This window comes from Aspergillus lucknowensis (genome assembly GCF_044049455.1).
Source record: "Aspergillus lucknowensis strain CBS 449.75 chromosome Unknown BJX67scaffold_21, whole genome shotgun sequence".
NCBI lineage: Eukaryota > Fungi > Ascomycota > Eurotiomycetes > Eurotiales > Aspergillaceae > Aspergillus > Aspergillus lucknowensis.
Window position 1 is genome coordinate 228,718 of NW_027263565.1, and position 17,335 is coordinate 246,052.

The 17,335-nt window shown below is 52.5% G+C and overlaps 5 protein-coding genes across 5 annotated transcripts; 2 read left to right on the forward strand and 3 right to left on the reverse strand.

The window, feature by feature from the left end:
* Positions 1-298: 298 nt before the first annotated feature.
* fluG (extracellular developmental signal biosynthesis protein FluG) lies at positions 299-3,457 on the forward strand. The gene is made up of 3 exons (XM_071024331.1): positions 299-1,720; positions 1,776-3,030; positions 3,109-3,457. The coding sequence occupies exons 1-3, from the start codon at positions 596-598 to the stop codon at positions 3,336-3,338; spliced, it is 2,610 nt and encodes an 869-aa protein (XP_070886022.1). The 5' UTR covers positions 299-595; the 3' UTR covers positions 3,339-3,457.
* Position 3,458: 1 nt separating this feature from the next.
* BJX67DRAFT_111796 (putative sensor histidine kinase/response regulator) lies at positions 3,459-7,922 on the reverse strand. Its single transcript, XM_071024333.1, has 5 exons — positions 7,455-7,922; positions 7,264-7,405; positions 5,900-7,188; positions 4,102-5,837; positions 3,459-4,047 (listed from the first exon to the last, which is right to left on the reverse strand). Exons 1-5 carry the CDS (start codon positions 7,769-7,771, stop codon positions 3,785-3,787), a joined length of 3,747 nt encoding a protein of 1,248 aa, XP_070886023.1. The 5' UTR covers positions 7,772-7,922; the 3' UTR covers positions 3,459-3,784.
* Positions 7,923-8,711: 789 nt separating this feature from the next.
* On the reverse strand, positions 8,712-11,002 carry BJX67DRAFT_381367 (putative MFS transporter; the record flags this gene model as incomplete). Its single annotated transcript, XM_071033007.1, has 3 exons — positions 8,712-8,899; positions 8,956-10,767; positions 10,831-11,002. The coding sequence occupies 3 exons, from the start codon at positions 11,000-11,002 to the stop codon at positions 8,712-8,714; spliced, it is 2,172 nt and encodes a 723-aa protein (XP_070886024.1).
* Positions 11,003-12,800: 1,798 nt separating this feature from the next.
* On the forward strand, positions 12,801-14,646 carry BJX67DRAFT_111791 (major facilitator superfamily domain-containing protein). The gene has a single exon (XM_071024332.1). It carries the CDS (start codon positions 13,033-13,035, stop codon positions 14,593-14,595), a length of 1,563 nt encoding a protein of 520 aa, XP_070886025.1. The 5' UTR covers positions 12,801-13,032; the 3' UTR covers positions 14,596-14,646.
* Positions 14,647-14,840: 194 nt separating this feature from the next.
* Positions 14,841-16,128, reverse strand: BJX67DRAFT_381369 (uncharacterized protein; the record flags this gene model as incomplete). The annotated part of the gene is made up of 3 exons (XM_071033008.1): positions 14,841-15,626; positions 15,683-15,751; positions 15,814-16,128. The coding sequence occupies 3 exons, from the start codon at positions 16,126-16,128 to the stop codon at positions 14,841-14,843; spliced, it is 1,170 nt and encodes a 389-aa protein (XP_070886026.1).
* Positions 16,129-17,335: the final 1,207 nt, after the last annotated feature.

Here is a 17,335-nt window from a genome sequence, read left to right on the forward strand (position 1 = left end):
GTACCGCAGAGGTAGCCGAGACAGTGCAGGTGGGAAACGTACCTGTACCTAGTTATCTGTCGGCCAGAATATCCACTTGAAGTAGCCGCTCCTAGAAGGTTTGACCCTTCTGAGTGGAGTGCTAGAATTTCAAATTTCTCAGTCGAGTTCTCAGCCTGAATGACTCCCGTTAAAACTGGCCCATGTTTCCAAGCACAAGCGGTTCAAAATTGCTGTGAGACTATAATCAGGGCCTGATGGCGTCGTCTTCGTGATTGAACACGTGCATGGCGCTAATATCTCCTGGGATGTGGCCTCCACAGAGCTCGTCGAAGGTTCCTTTTGTGCAGAATTAATAGTGGTCCCTGGAAAAGAAAATGTTCCAGGCCCCAAGTCGCACTCCTCCGCTTGACCACTCCATCTCGAATCTGTGATCGACGCTGGCTGGGTGGCCCGAGCAGCCTCACCACCACCTCATCTTTTCACATTCTTACACCCCGCCATCTCTCTTCTTGCCTCGTTCTTTCCAATCTATTTTTCCGCTCCTTTCAAGCTCAGTCTCTGTCGTTTCTTATTTTTATTGCCTCATTCGCCCTTGTCTTGCGGGTTCCTCGTTATGGGCTCTCTTTCTTCCCTCCGGCAACTCATCCAAACACACCCGCTCATCGATAACCATGCTCATAATATCCTCTCCCGTGCTGCTGCTTCCGATTACACAAAATATCCTCTTGAGCAGATTGTGTCTGAGGCACAAGGAATCGCACTGACCAATGCCACGTCTACACTGCCGTTCCACCGTGCTGCATTCCAACTCGCGACTTTATACAACTGCTCATCGTATGACTGGGATCAGCTCAAGGCGGCCCGGAATGAATTGGTCGAACGTGATTATGAGAGTTTAATCCGCCGGTGTTTAGAAGGGACACATGCTCTGCTTCTCGATGACCTTCTGACCGACCAAGACGTCGAGCCATTTGACTGGCATGATCGCTTCACCGGGTCGCCCAGCAAGCGTATTGTGCGCATTGAAGCTGTGGCCGCCCGCATCTTATCTGCAGCCGTGCGTGAGCACACCGTCCCCTCACAGTCTTCAGGCCTCTCGACCTTCCAAGCTCTCTGGGAGACCTTCTCCCAAGACTTTTCCCTTCGGATCTCCGAAGCTATCGCTGACCCCGCCGTGGTGGGGTTCAAATCAGTCATATGTTACCGCACTGGGTTGGATGTCCAGCCAACCGACGACGGTGATGCACAGCGATTACTCCAGTCCTTTGCTCGCACGATCTCACAAGCGACCGGCTCCACTCCCCGGGTAGAGGATAAGCCGCTGAACGACTGGCTTATTCGCCAGACTCTCGATCTCCTCCAAGCTGCCAAGGCGATCCAGCCCAACAAACCCTTGCAGCTGCATACCGGTTTGGGCGACAACGACATCAACCTCCTTCGATCAAATCCGGCCCATTTGCAATCTCTTATCGCGCAATACCCCGATGTCGATTTTGTCCTGCTTCACTCGTCGTACCCGTATACTCGTGAGGCTGGTTATCTAGCTTGTGTTTATCCTAATGTATATTTGGACCTTGGGGAGGTCTTCCCTATGGTTAGTCGGGACGCGCAGGAGTCCATCCTTAAAGAGAGCCTCGAGCTTGTTCCGACCCGTCGTCTCCTTTGGAGTACGGATGGCCACTTTTTCCCGGAAACGTTTTGGCTGGCCAACAAACAATTTCGCGATGCCCTGGAAAAGGTGCATTTGTCCCCGCACACTTCTTGTATCCAATAAACTAACTGTGATGAGGAAGGTCTTCGTGGATAATGTCATGAACGGGGATTTCACCATCGAACAAGCCAAACAGGCTGCCGTCGACATCCTCTTCTACAACTCGAGCCGTCTATATAGTCTCAACGAAAGGCCAAGATCTGAGACTGCCCTAGTTTCTGGGGCCGGTTCCTTGTCCCACGCATCGCCAACAGACGCGCTTGAGGCTTTTATTCAAGCCAATCCAGACGTCAAGTACATCTGGATGCAGTTCATTGACTACACTGCAACAGTCAGGCTACGTATATTCCCGATCTTGGAGTTCGCCAAAATTGTACGAGGACAGCGCCGTATTGGCATCTGCGTGGCTCTGCTTTGGATGTTGCAAGATGATACGGTGGCCGGGGGCACAACCACCGGCCAATTTTACATGAGACCGGACCTCTCTTCACTTCGTCGAAATGTTGGGATTGATTCCAGAAGTGCTAGTGCCACTGTGATGTCATGGTGGAAGACTGAGGACGGTGAACCGCTAGAAGAATGCCCGCGAACAACTCTTCTCAATATCACGAACATACTCCGCGATGAGTTTGATATTGAAACAACTTGCGGCTTCGAGGTAGAAGTCGTCTTCCTGAAGCCAGCCGTTAGCCCCTCAACCGGAGAAGAAGAAGATTGGGCTCCCATTATCACTAACCACTCCTGGTCCCAAATGACCCGCGAGACGCGCCGCGTGCTCCCTCTGCTCGAAGAGATTGCCGAAGCCCTTACATCCGTCGGCATCTACCTCGAGCAATTCCACTCCGAGTCCTCCCCAGGTCAATTCGAATTCATCCTCCCGCCCGACTCCCCCGTTGCCGCCGTAGACACCCTCATCAAGGCCCGACAGGTCATCGCCTGCGTTGCAGAACAGCACGGTCTCCGCGCCACTCTCTACCCACGGCCCTACCCGTTCGCCGCCGGCACAGCCTCCCACGCACATGTCTCCATCTCTCCTCCCACAAAGGAAGCCCCCTTCCTCGCCGGCGTCCTCCACCACTACCCATCCCTCGTCGCATTCACCCTCTCCGGCGATGCAAGCTACGACCGCGTCAAATCAGGCATCTGGTCCGGAGGCGAATGGGTCACCTGGGGCACGCAGAACCGCGAAGCCCCCATCCGCAAAATCTCCCCGGGCCACTGGGAAATAAAGTCCCTGGACGGACTGGCCAATATGTATCTTGCAATGTCCGCATTTCTGGCTGCCGGATACGCCGGCGTGAAAGAGAATAGACCTCTCACTATCAAGGATTGTCGACGTATGCTTTTCCCAACCTAACCTAGCCTCTAGTTCGTAAGGTAGATGGAATCCCCCAGCTAACATTGCATTTCTGCAGATGACGCCGCAACCCTCGACGAAGCCGAACGCTCCGCGCTGGGAATCACAACAAAGCTCCCGACTACCCTACCTCAGAGCCTTGATGCATTAGCGTCTAACGAGACGCTCCAGGAGCTTCTCGGCTCGAATCTGGTGAAGAACTATATAACGGTGAAGCGCGCGGAGAGCAAGAAGCTCAATGCGATGGATGAGAAAACACGCAGGAAGTGGCTTATAGAGAGGTACTAGTTTAACTTTGATGTTCGAGGGAAGCTCTGTGAGACACATAGGTTTAGAGATTGGATACATTCATGTTGATGAACAGCGCCGTTAAAAGTGGTACAAGATCTGAGAAAATATCTATATCTATAAATCTTCTATTTAACCAGTCCACGTGCACCCAAGTCAGCTTATAAATGAAATAAGAATACGCCTGCTGCCGTATATTTGTACATCGTAAACATGTCATATCACATCATGCCACGTAGCTTCAATTTATACAGGGGTATCACTCATGCTTCCAAGTCCATGTCTAGTCTCACCCGATAGAAAGCCGTAAAAAACAACCCGAACAAAAACCAGCCGAAAGTAATGGAACCAAACAACCTCCCACAGTAAGATACCGGAATACCCTATGCGTAGCCTTATGAGGGCCCAGGACGCCGAGAGCGAAACCACGTCACTGTCCTACCGCCTTACCCAGGAAGGCGACGATCAATATCGACCAGTGCCTTTGCCTCCCAGTCATCAAGCAGTTTGGAGACTTCCCTGAAGGAGACAGGTTTCGTGAGGAAGAGGTCGATCCCGGAAGCTATGGCCTCAGACTCGTCGCGCGAACTACTCAACCCCGTGAGTGCGATGATAATCGCCGGTGTGGAACATTCCGAGTTGCGCTCTTTTTCAATGGCACGAATAGCACGCGTAGCTTCGAAACCGTTCATAACGGGCATTGAAATATCTATAACACCCGTGAGTCAAGGGACATAATGGAAGGGCATGTCAAGAAACTAACCCATGAATATCAAGTCGTACCCTTCGGGCGTCCGTTCCACAGCTTCAACTGCAAGTTTCCCGTTCGCGGCGGAATCGAGAGTCGCCAATTGGCGCTTCTTCATGAACGTGAGAATTAGGTTAAGATTGATCGAGTTGTCGTCTACTACTAGAACTCTCGCACGGCGCTCCGATTTAGTTATGGAGGATTCTAGTACAGGCGGGGACTGAGTCGGAGAAGGAGGGACAACAGTCATCGACCAATGGTCAGTTATCTCTGATGTCTGCGATGGCGTTGACTTCACTGAGCCTGATACTTTCGAGCTCGTCGCATCCGTCAACTCCGGGCTGTCGCTCAGATCATCCAAAGGTTCAGCTGTCATCTCGTATGTTGCGTTTGATTCGGGAAGCGGTGCCGTAGAGCCCTGGAGAAGGCCCTCTGGTAAACCAATCTTGCATTGGTCTGGATTGGTACTAACCTGTGAGTCCAGACACCGTCGGATTGTACGGGCGAGTTTGTGCGGACCACATGGGCGGGTAATGATGCTCACAATGCCAGCGAGTGGAGACCATTGGGATCGTGCAGTACTGTGATCAATTGCCCTGCTGCAGATGATGAGAAGTGCAGGGAGAGGCATGGTAGTACCCCGAGCCACATGCTCAGCCAATGCGTGCTCCTCCGCCAGGAGCAGGTCGACATGTTTTTGGGATGGCCAAGAGACCAACTCAATGCCGTACCAGTCTGTCAGGTAACGGGAGATAGTCGACCACATGGGATGTTTGCTTGTGTCCGCTGGTTCCACTTCAAGGATGGCGGCTCGCTTGTTGTTATGGTTGGCGCGGAGGAGGTCGCAATCGTTCCCATCTCCCCTCCCCACCGCAGGTCGGACGAGCGGTGTGTCGGCAGCCGGAGCTAGAACCTCGACATCACCCCCAAGGCGTGTGAGTGGCAGGGTAACTTTCACGATCGTCCCTTGCTTCGGGCGGCTGTGTATGTTGATACTGCCATGCATCGCTTTGACTAAACTCCGAACAATTGACAGACCTAATCCCGTCCCCACGGCTAGCGTGTCTTCCTGCGCAAATGGAGTATACAGTCGGCCCCGTAAAAATTCCTCAGAGATTCCCTTTCCGGTATCAGACACCGTCAATATCACCAAATCTTCCGTGGGCTCTTTGCGGCGGCTCTCCGAGGTCTCCATCGCCTCCAGGCGTAGGGAAACGCGCCCAGCCTCGGTATACTTCATAGCGTTACCAAAAATATTCATAATGATCCGTCGCAACGCTCCTGGTTGAGTATAATAGATCCAGTCATTTTGCACGATATCGACAACCACCTCCACATCCATCTGAGATCCAAGGTGGTTGACACAACCAACCTTCGGCATGTCGGTGGTAGGATTTGCCTGATGAAGCGAGGATTTCCGACTGTACGCGTGCCCAAGACACACACCTTCTACCACTTCTTCGGCTAGAAGCCCAAGATCAGTCGGCACATGGGTGTCCAACCCTTCAGAGAGGTTGTCCTTGATATCCGAGTGGGGATGTTTGGTCTTTTGTCTCGATTGACGACACTTTCTCTCCAAGGAGACGATCTTGCTATAATCGAGAACTTGATTCATGGTGTCTAAAAGCGTTCTACCGCATGCATTAATCGTCTCTAGCAGAGTTACCTGAAACTCATCGAGGTTCGTACTCGTACCGCCCAAAAATTCAGCCGCGGCCAATATTCCATGCAGCGGGCTCCGTAGCTCGTGCCTGTTGAGAGGAGAATCCAGTCAGCAACCTCGCTAGTTATGGGGCAGTTGGCAAATACTTACGAGATACTACCAATGAAGTCGCCTTTCTGGCGATCCGAAAAGAGTGATTCAAGACGACTATGCTCAACCATAATCGAGGAGCCAAAGCCCAATACCGAGCTCAGCTCGACAGAGGAGCTGAAAACTTGAGTCTCCACGGTATTCCAACAAAAGCATCCGGCAAACCACTGAGAGCTTGCAGCGTTCCAGAGAGGGACGAAAAGCACCTGCGTTGCGTTTGGAAAGTAGAGATTGAGCATGGAATTTTCGACAGACTTCCACTTCTTCTTGCCGCTTTTCGATTCCGGAGGCCTGGTGAGTTTTAAGCGGCATTGGGGGATAATAGCCCGTTCGTCATCGGAGCTAGAGAGCATGCCATCCCGATGGAAAGACCAAAGCTTTCCCTTGCTATACCGGCGGATCAGATGTTGGAGAAATCCGGTATCAAGGTTAGCAGCCGGTGAGATCACTGATCCAGACCCAGGCGCAAATGGCTCCTCGGCCGTGGACATGGCCAGAACCGTGGCTGGAGTGGTCTCTTCCACTGAATAATCACTCCATGAGCCAATGTCCGTCGCCAGAGCATTGCCGGCCTCCAGGAACACCACACCACCGTTGTCTTCCAACTCTAAACTTTCGCGCAGCAAATTTGCTGCTCTTCCGAAAGTCCAGCTGTTCGCATGCGACTGATCCAACGCTTTGAGGTCGTTGCGCTGACTTCCAGTCCACCATCCAGGAAGGGGTGTAGACGGGCCCGAAGAGTCGCCCATGTCGGTCCAGTAGTCAGATGCTGAGCTTAGAGAACGAGCATCATGGCTATAGGACCTCTTCAGCGGTACCTCGATATTACTCAAAGATCCCACCGATAGATGATTGCTCCGTTGAGCCGAGGACGGGGGAGTGTTCAGTAGAGCAGGAGAACCCTCCACGTAGGAGGGGTGAGCGGTCTCTACGAAGCTCAAGCTTCCCTCGACAAAGCAGCTCAGGCCTCGAGACAGCCGAGCGGCACGCCGACCTTCGGAAGCCTGCCGGCTCACTTTGAGAAAATTCATGATCAAGATCGACAATGAACCTAAGGTTTCCTTTTCCTCCTCTGTCAGCCCATTATGTGGCTTCGTATCCAGTAGAAAAAAGCAGCCGATATTGATGTTTGTCTCGGTTGTCAGAGGGGTTCCGGCGTAGAATCGGAAATGGGGATCGGTCTTCAAAAAAGGGAGACTTTTGTAGCGGTCATCCTGGCTAAGATCATTGACCTCGAGAAAATGATACGCTCCTTGTTCCCTGTTTGGGGGTGGCAGATTTATTGTATCCTAAAACGGGGAACAAGAGAAGTATCCATGTCAGCAGCTGCAGGCTGTGGCGGACCTTGAATTTCGCGAACATACCCTACACATCGTCCAAGCAGCGGTGGAGAGAGTGCAACAACCATCAATGTTTCCACCTTTGGTCGAATCCGACGGTTTCTGCAAACGCAGAAGGTGTCTCGAGCTCTGAGCTACAATATATTGGGATTCCCGGTCCGAAACACTGGAAGAGGTCAGAACCGTAACAGATCTGCAGCCGGGCCTAAGCCTACCTGATGAAAACGCGCTCCACATTCAGGCGAAGGGCCACCAGCTGTGCAAAGGAAGCCAGAGTAGCATTGTATTCACCTAAAACAAGAGCCTCGGGAAGTAGGCCAGCCGCAGTTTCGGCGAGTGGTGCAGATAATGCTGGTGACGAGGGAACAGGCAGTATCAACGACTCCTCAGTGGTAGGAAAGAATCGAGACGCGGTGTCCTGGTCGCCCCCGGAAAGCGTCGATATTCTCCGTTCCGGCCTGAAATAACGGTAGAGTTCGCGAACCCGACGACCATCGGTATGGTCTTGATCTCTCGACCGCGGCGATGTCATGATCGTCGAGCTCAAGAGAGAGGAGGGAAAGAGCAGTAGATTGGGAACGGAGGAGTTGAATTCGTTGATTGAATTCCCATTCCGGGAGGGTTGGTTCAATTCCGGTGATGTGTTATGGTGTGGCACGGTGACCACGGAGCGAAAAGGTGAAACACATGGATGAAAGAATCGAAATCTCGACCCGGGGTCCCATCAAAAATGAACAGCAATTTGCTGACTCAAAAACGAAGGACTAAACTATCCCGCAGGATATAATTGGGGACGGATGGAGCACCCGTGGCCTTTCATTGCCAAAACTTGGAAATGAACCTGAGAATGCAGCACAGGCAATGGCGAGACGGGGTTGATTCTGCTGGGTCTCGCCACACATGTTGCCTGGTGTCGTTTCAGACACAGTATGATCGCCAATTGCGAGCCACTAAATCATGGCCCACGGTCCGCAAGGACAAGAAGAGGCCGCAATGGCTGCCCTGATGGCCAGGTTTTTTGGATCAGACTCTAGGTTCCAAGGTTGAAGTCATGACAGGACAATTGTGGGACAAGACCGGTTTTCGGTCGTGGGCCAGACCCTTTTTAGATGGGCCCTCTGAATCTTATTGGCGGGTTGCTTCCGTTTGATCTGCACCAAAGAGAGACGGAATGATTATGTAAAGCACTTTAATGAATGGAGTGAAGGATGGATCATTGATGACCATAGTTAAGTTCGTAACCTCAGTCATACCTGCATCACAATGCATTCCGCCGCTGCTGGAAATGGGACTCAGGTCAACCACAAGATTTGGAATGTCAATCTGAAGGATCTGTATCAAGCATCTATCGAATACCCTGAACATCATAAACAATATATGTCTCCGGAGTATATGCAATCCACGAACCCAAAGCACCCATCGCGTCAACGTTTCCTGGTTACTTAGAATGAAGTACGCCCAGACATGCGAATCTAGAACCTCTCCATCAACCGCTTCCGAACGGTCCACATTCGAAGCCGTTTGCCATAAATATACATCGGGATGGAGAAAAGAAGGAGCCCGAACTGAATGACCCCCAGGGCCACAAAGACCATCCGTGCCCCCTCAGCTTCCATCCAATCGACAACAAAAAGGGAGAACACAAGCCCATGGAAGACATCTGCAGCAGAGTTAGTCTTGTTGAGAGCCGTAGCAATGGAAATTAGAAAGACGCACTCTTGCTCCAATTCAACGTCACCAAAGCTTCCCCAGCGTACTGGCGATAGCTGTCGACGCAGAAGGTGATGGAAGTGGTGCTCCCTAGGCAGCACCCGAACGACACTAGCCCAAAAAATATAGTCGGGACAATCCAGGCGTCCTTTTCCTGGGCACTCCAGCCAAAGCCCATGAGCCCTGTCGTCGTTGAAAGCGCGATCGGAATAGCCATGACAAGGCGGAACTCGGGCTCGTAGACACCTCCGTTGCGTCGAGTAAGGTAGCGGACAATAATATCAGATATTTTCCCTGCCACGGCTGTTCCGAGTAATCCCCCCACAAACGGAGAGATATAGATTAGGCCAGTTTGAAGAGGTGTGAAGTTGTATGCTTCCTTATCCTGGTAGATATGAGAAACAAGCTCCGACAGAACGATAAGCCATCCGACGGAGAGAGAATATACTACTGTCGACCACAGCACTGCTGGATAGGCAAACAGGATGAACGGGCGTACGGCCACTCGGATCCAACGATCCTGCGAGATTCGTCCGTTCCAGGGTCGCAGGTAGTAGGTATATGGGATTTCCGGCCGATCACGAAGTCGATTAGTATACTGCACAGGCAGACTTAAGCCCGCGCTCGGTTCCATCGACCCGCTTCGCGAGGGAGAGTGAGAAGGCAACTGTCCGGCCTCGATGTCGGGCACGTTGGTTATGGCTGGAGCGGGGACCGACAAATGATCTGACTTTTCGAAGTCTGCGGAAGGCTCACCACTCATAGCTGCTACCCGAGTTGGATTTTCATTTGGTAACAACATCTCCGGTGGTCGAGAAACCTCATGCTTCTCGAGATTAGAGTCCTCCTGCTCGATATCGTCGTCGAGAAAGCCGACATGGCCTTTCTTGGACTGCTTATGTGAGGCGGCGTCGGGAGTATCCTTTGAGAGTGACACATGTGGAGACTCGGTGGTGCGACCTCTGTGGAGTCCATGAGTGACTAGGTCCGACACGCTGCGGTAAAATTTGGGCTGTTTGCGCTGCCGACGCGGGCGCGGCGTACGATCCCAAAACGTTTCCGGCAGGAAAAAGAAGATTGAGACGAGACAGCCCCCAACGATGATAGCGACAATCCAGAATACCCAACGCCAACCAAGGCTCCCGATAATGGCTGCGCTCACAAGCGGAATAAGGTTCTTCCCGCCAAGGAGAAGAAGTGTGTATATACCAACGCGATACGCCCGCTCGTGGAGAAAATATATCTCTGCGATGGTTGCAGATGGTAGGCATTCAACCGGGCTCACAGCAATTCCTTGGAATATTCGAGCCACAACTAGGCTCGGGTAGTTCGGTGACAAAGCACACCAAACAGCGGAGAGAATAAAGAGAGTCGCACCCAGAAGATAAACCGGGCGTTTCCCCAACAGGATGGCCGTCGGTGACATAAGTACTGATCCGATGCCTAGTCCCAGCATATAAATACCCGTCGTATATGCCACCTTTTGAGTATCCACGCCGTAGTCGTTCGCCACCTGTTTAAAGCCGGCCGCAAGCACAGGTGTCATACCCCCTCCCATTAGGCAATAGAAGCCCAGTGAAATCAAAGCAGCATCACGTCGCCAGACTGGCCAGTTCAAAGGATCGTTCATTGAGTCGTCTGGCTGGGGCTCAAGGACGATCTTTCCATTGGCCGTCTTTTTTGTTGGAGGGGCAGATGCACGCGAAGATGAGCGAGAGGAGGAGTACGGGAGGGGGAGCGATGAGGCTGATGTACGTTGAGGTTGATGTCTCAAGCCTAGTGGTTCGTTTCGGTTGGAGGATAGCAAGAGTACAGTCCCTACGTTATGTTAGCAACACCTCGCTCGTAATATTGGAGGTAAGCATCAAGACGCGTTCTTACCAGGCACTTCGTCGGTTTCCCGATCACTTAGTATACCCAACGTTGCCCTGGGACGATAGTCCATGTCCTCTGAGCTCGAGCCCGAGTCCAAAGGCGACCCGGCGCCAAATAGCCTCTTCCACCATATCTTATCTGGCTGTGTTTGAGGGCTAGTAACTTGCTGTGGCCCCATCACGATAGCTCAATCAGAGGGCGGCGGTTATCACACGACGCAAAAAAATCACCGAGAGGTCAAACTTGAAAGGAGTATTCGCGCGGAGGATTAGGGACCTGTCTCTTTATTATCAAGCAAGTTTCTGTCGACGTCAATGAAGGGTGTGGTTAGCAAATCCAATTCAGAAGCAGCCTCCGCGACGGAGGAAACTCACATTTATCCGGCCATTCCCCCCAGGCCGCGATAAGCACCCACAGAGTTCAACGTTCAACGGCCAATATGCATACTGAGAAGGAATTCTCGAGCTTTATACGATGATGGAAGACCATCAGACTTGGGGAGACCTGGGGCAACGAGGTCTCATTATTAGGTTGAGTGGATCGCACGCCAGTCATGCGGAACCACAAAATCGGCTTTCCGGAGAAAGACGTGGGGAGCAGTGAATGTCTGAGCGCTCGCCCCAAGCCCAGGTAAGGCGAATTGTTTCAAAGCAGACTCTCGCCCAAGCCAATCCAGGAAGAGGTTGTTGTCGAGGAGGGGAAACGTAGCTTATCCATTCGTATCAAACCGGTTCAAAACGTCGGTCAGCGAGCTTTGATCGGCAGCGCCACGCATGACCGCCACATGTGTGATGAGGTCGGCAGACCTCAGCGCATCTGCACACTGACGTCGAGAGGTGGAATGGCAAAGCTCCCAGTGACAAGGTCGAGAGAGCTGTCCTGTATTGTGAGGTTTTCTCCGGAATACTTTCTTCGAAATGAGCATGGCCGAGAAAGCAAGGAGGGTCTGGGGAAAGCATCTGAGACCGCCGGGTGCCAATGGTGTGGCCCGCTGCTCAGGTGGAGCTTCTCTCCTGCATGCAGCTTTGACGGCCTGAATCCGTCCATCACGTCATTCCTCCCCTCATCAAACTGGCAGGGGCCACATTTCGTGGGAACAAACACAGAGCTCTCTCCCTGGGTTCTCTTTCTCTGCAACCACATCCCACGTGAAGCTCCTGCAATCGCACTGGCCGCCGCATCCCGCCCGAGATTGGCGATCTGAACATGGAACCCCTTGGAAAGATGTGATGATCGTGTCCAATCGCGTCTCAATGTGGCGCCTCGTCATTGACTGCCTGTCCTCTCAGGCTCCCACTCGACCCCGTGTGCGGCTCGAACCTTGTCTTCATTTCTCGGCCGTCTTCTCATGACGACGCGATCGTCCCCCAGCAGAACGCCAAGTCGACGATCGCCACGAGCGACAGGTTGTTGAAGAGGCGTCAATTTGACCATTCCAAATGTTGCCAGATCCGAGCCTGAGAGATCAAGCGCTCATGTTCCTGATTATGCGGGAACAATCACGGGCGAAAGAGAGCTTGCCGTTTGCATGCAACGGGGCCTCTGTTGGCGGACACGCTCATTGGTTCCACGCGCCCTTGAAGATCCAACCGCGGAGGAGTGGCTTTCTACAGAAGATCGGAGCTCCAAGGATCTCTTGGGATGTGATCTCGATGTGATATCCTGTCAATTCATTCCAACTGAATCGTGCACCCCAGGAGTCGCGTCCTGAGGCCGCACAAGACACATTAATTCGTCCTGGCATGAGTATCACGTGATGTGCAAGCTAACCTGTTTCAGGAGGCTCCACCACGTGCGTCTCTCTTGGGTTTCCATTCCTCGATCAACCACCCAGACCAGGGTCAGGGCGAGCCTCCCAAGAGCTTCCAGACAAGTTCCAAGCTTCCATTGAGTTTCTTTTCTCCCACTCAGAGAGGCTTTGACGCCATCCATTTCGGCCCGCTGTCGCTCCCCACTTTGAACGTGCCTGAAATTCGGAGTTGGATTTGCTCCTGAGCATGCCCTGCCAAGGTTCCAATCAGATGTCCTGTGGTTGCACCACAGGACCAGAATTGCTCTCGAGTCAGTTGTCAGAATGTCGATTGAACAGCCTTGACGGCGGGGGCGTTATCTCTCATTTATTTATTTCGCGCTCTGGCCCGGGTCCCTGACCTCGATTATGGTACTATTCCTCCCTAAGTGATTGATGACTATGGGGCAATCAATGCTATGGCGCCCTTCTACAATGCAGTCAAGCACAATTGGCGCTTATTCACCCCTACGGAGAGGCGCAATATAGCCATTTACATTTTGGGAATTATGATGTACAAGTTTGGCCTCGAAGCGTTCAATGGATCGATTGTGACTCTCGCAACCAACCGGTACGATTACGATGCCTGGCTCACCAACACTGAGCCGAAAACCTTTCAACGGGTCGGACTCATGGTGGGCCTCAACCAGGCCTGTCAGTGTGTCGGATCCATCCTTATCGCTCCGCTAATCCGGAGGTTCCCCTCCCGGCTTGTTTTGGCTGGCGGCGTTCTGGTCTTTGGCATCCTCAGCGCCCTGCTCCTCATCATCGATGCGAGCACAGGGGGTAGATTCGTCCCGTCGGCCTTTCGCGAGAAACACCCTGAGCATGACTTCCATTACTACGGTAGCTACAATACCGACGGCATCATTCCCGTTTATTGTGTTGCGGGAATTGCCTACGGAATGGTCGAATTGATCCGCCGTGTCATCCCTCGAGACTTGGTTGGCGGCAATGTGCAGAAGCTGCGCCAGCTGGATGCTCTCGTGCATATCTTCTACGAAGTGGCCGGAACCGGTGGTGCTTTCTGCACCGCTTTGGCTCTGATCCCTTATTTTGGGAACAACTACTCCTTTTTGATCACCCCAATCTGCTTTGCCTTGGCGGCCATTTGCTGGTTCTTCCTCACCGACTACGGGTTTCAGAGTCAACGAACGCAGGTTCTTGAGGACCAACCGCATTATATTCAGGCCGTCGTCGTTGGATTCTGGCTGTTTCTAGAATCCATCTGGACGGGTGCTCGGCTTCTCTTCTCGTCTCGCAAGTTCATCTGGCTGCTGCCCGGATACTCGATCGCACTGTACGCCCATCGATACCTCGAGAACAGTATCGCTCCCGCAATCGCCCGTCGCTATCTCGGAAACTCGGCCTGGTCTCAAATCATCGTTGGTGGCTCGAACTTAGGGGAGCTCCTTGGCGCTCTCTTCGTCATCCTGTTCACCAACACAGTCGCCACCCCAATCCCTTGGCTGCGCTTGGACGCTATCCTCCTCCTCATCACTTGGTACCTGCCGTTCTGGCGGCCGAAACCACAACAGGTATCCATGGCCTGGGTTGCCGCAGCCACATTCCTACCAATTTCTTTCGGCTGGGCCGCAGGTGACGTGTCCTTGGCGGCATATATCCAAGCCTCTCTCGCCCGGGTCGAGTCAAAAACGAAGAATGTATCTTCTCTGGGCGCTGTCATGGCCTTCCTCTATTCGACATACATCGTTCTTTACGCCATAACGTCTCCTATCCTCGGGAGCTATATCGATCACGTGTACGCCGAAACGGGCGGATCAGAAGGCGACGGGAATATATTTGCCGCCATCCGTAACGTGGCCAGTGTTCAGTTCACCGTAGTTGCGGCGCTTGTGCTAGTGGCCACCTTTGTACCGCGGGGGTCTATGTCTATGAATCCGAAGATGCTCCATAACGAGGACCTGGAACATGAATTACCGGGTCTCGCACAGCTGCCTTCCAAGGAGGAAATGAACTGAGCAGGGAACTGCCACGACTCTAGACTATGATATAGGCTTGATATTTATTAGCTAATTAAATTGTTGTTCTACTTAACCAACGTTATGAAGCTAAACATGGCGTCCTACCCAACACGAACCCACCATAACTGATACCCATAGTCACAGACCGTTCCAACAAATCTAAACTCGTAGTTAGTATATTAACCCCCTCAGCACATGCAGGGGTTCCTTGAGAACAACGAGCACATGCACCGCAAAAGAAATCATCTATACGACTCCCCCTCCAGCTCCGACGGCCCGCCTTTCTTCCCAATCAGATGATGTGGCTGGATACTCTGATCCCAAATCCAATACGGCTGTTGCGCATGTTGGCCCTGCGTCCCTTGCATCTGGCTTTGCCTGTGAGCCTGGAGCTGAGACGCCGACAGTGGCGACGAAACCCCGAGCCCACCAAGTCCATGCCCGCCCTCGTGCGTCGAATAAATCCCAAGCGGGGGGAGAGTAGCTGCACTACCATATTCCATCGACGTAAAGCCCGTCCCGGTCCCGGTCATAGCACCACCAAGTCTATATCCAGGTATAGGTCCAGGTACGAGCGGTTCGCCAACGGGACTCCCACCGAATCCCACCATACTGTTGTCACGGCCACCGCCACCACCACTCCCACGACCTTCGCTCTCACTCTTCGCAGAAGAAGTCGAAAGCGCCCACTTCGCTGTCCGGAGCGCATTCGAGCTGCCTCCCGGCTCAGACGACGAGACCCATTTTTTATACACGTGATTCCTCCCAAGGAGGAAGAGCAGGGCGCCCATGATGATCAAGAAGGATACGGAGCCGAGGACTATCCCCGCTATCGCGCCCGCGCCTAGCGAATGTGAGGATGAGGAGCCGGGTGTAGACCCATCCGACGTGGAGGTAGTATGCGGTGTTGTGCCGGTGCCGGAGTTGCTGGTGCTCTCGCCTTCTGCGGGCATGGATTGACCCGGGACGAGCATGTAGGAAGCATTGCGGGTGGCGGCGTACTGGGAGTCCCAGGTCATTGTCGAGTTCTAGCACTGTGTCAGTTTACCCGCTTACAAGATATAGGGAAAGGAGATAGATATACCGGGTTGATGACGCCTACCATGCCATTGACGATACAGGAGTCTATGGCGGTGCAGTAGAAGAACGTCGGCTACAGCGTCAATTAGCTCGCTTAATTTCACTCCGAGCTTCAACATAAGAGAAGAAGTATACCTCGCTCTTCTCAACCGTCATATTCCACGTCGGCAACTGCCCAACAACCTGCCCATTGACCTCCTCAAACTCATTCTTAATCCCCGAGAAGAAATAGTCCCCGTCTGCCGGCATACATGGGGCCTTCCAATCCGCCTGGACAACGGAGTGATTCCTCGGGTAGAACTCGAAGACGACCAGGTCGCCAACATCGGCTTCTAGTGTATGAGGGACGTACGCATGCGGATCTTCCTTGGGGCCAACCTGAATGGTGTGGGTTTTTCGGGTGGCGGAGGAGGTGGATGTGGTTTTAGATGTTGATGATGCGTCTGACATGGTGGATGATACCGTAGTCAGCAATCTTAGGAGGTTAAATGGGCAGAGGATGATGAGACAGCATATTTGAATCAGTATATCATGCAGAGAAATAGGCAAGCTGCAAAGGGACAAACAGCAGTGGAAGGCTGTAATCTTGTCTCAGATGACAAAGAAAGAGGTCTCTCGTGGAGTGCGAAGGCCCGAGATGAAAGAACTGCCAACGCCCAGATTGAGGCTGGGGGGACAGAAGAGGAGGAAGAGTGGACGGTGATTCGGTGCCAGTTGCAACAAAGAACTCGATTGGGATCCGCCCACAAGACTCGAGATTTGATCCCTGCTGTTCCAGAAGTAAAAGAAGCTCTCGGAGAGATACAAAGCCCGTCTCAACGTGCCGTTCTTGGTTTCGTCTCGTTGAGGGCCATACGGTCAAGGCGTACACACTTTGGGCGAGAATATACTCGTCGAAACACCCTATAGTGCAATTGTTCGGTGATTGACTGTGCCTGATTCAGGCGCACCCGGACCGCCGGTACCCAGCCCTCACTCTCCGTGCAAGTTCAGTATCCCATACGGCCTCCTTTGCCCCGCCATCAGGCGGGATAGCAACCGCCAAATCACGAGCAATATCCCCCGTTCTCTCTTCAAGCTTCTGCCGTAGCTCAGCAAAGACATTATCCATCATATCCACATAGTGAGTCTGTATAGCTTACGCTCAGTAAGGTATGTGGCAACGAGATCGTTTCGCGGCCCCATCAAGAGCGTTTCGAGTCTGAGGACATTAGTGGTAACTTTTACTCCAGCGAGGACATGGAAGTCTACTCCATATCGAGTCTTTATGATTTGTCCCTGTATTACCAAGACCTAATTAGCGACACATGAGCTTACCTTGGTTTGCTTTCCTGTACTGCGGTCTGTCCCACTTGAACCCGATTCGAACTTTGTCTGTAGGAGGTATTTCAGTCCGTTTTATCTCATCTAGTCGAGCCTGTGTCTTTCCCCTTGTAGGCATCCCGGGCTCCCGAACGGCTTCTTCAGCGTTCAGCCCCTACCATGAATTAGCCAGAAATAAAACCGCCTAAAGTTATCAAACACATACATTTTCAGATTTGGTACAACATATTCGTCACGGTTAACCGCAAACAAGCTTATCCAAGACCACCGCCAATTGTGCACACCCCGAATACTTCATCGAAGGTGTGACGAAGGTATTTCTCAGTCGCTCGTT

Coding starts and splice junctions, on each gene's coding strand:
- fluG (XM_071024331.1), top strand. CDS start 596: ATGGGCTCTCTTTCTTCCCTCCGGCAACTCATCCAAACACACCCGCTC. Junction 1,721..1,775: donor TTCGCGATGCCCTGGAAAAG/GTGCATTTGTCC, acceptor GTGATGAGGAAG/GTCTTCGTGGATAATGTCAT. Junction 3,031..3,108: donor CACTATCAAGGATTGTCGAC/GTATGCTTTTCC, acceptor GCATTTCTGCAG/ATGACGCCGCAACCCTCGAC.
- BJX67DRAFT_111796 (XM_071024333.1), bottom strand. CDS start 7,771: ATGACATCGCCGCGGTCGAGAGATCAAGACCATACCGATGGTCGTCGG. Junction 7,406..7,454: donor GTGGAGCGCGTTTTCATCAG/GTAGGCTTAGGC, acceptor GACCTCTTCCAG/TGTTTCGGACCGGGAATCCC. Junction 5,838..5,899: donor GACTTCATTGGTAGTATCTC/GTAAGTATTTGC, acceptor TCCTCTCAACAG/GCACGAGCTACGGAGCCCGC.
- BJX67DRAFT_111791 (XM_071024332.1), top strand. CDS start 13,033: ATGGCGCCCTTCTACAATGCAGTCAAGCACAATTGGCGCTTATTCACC.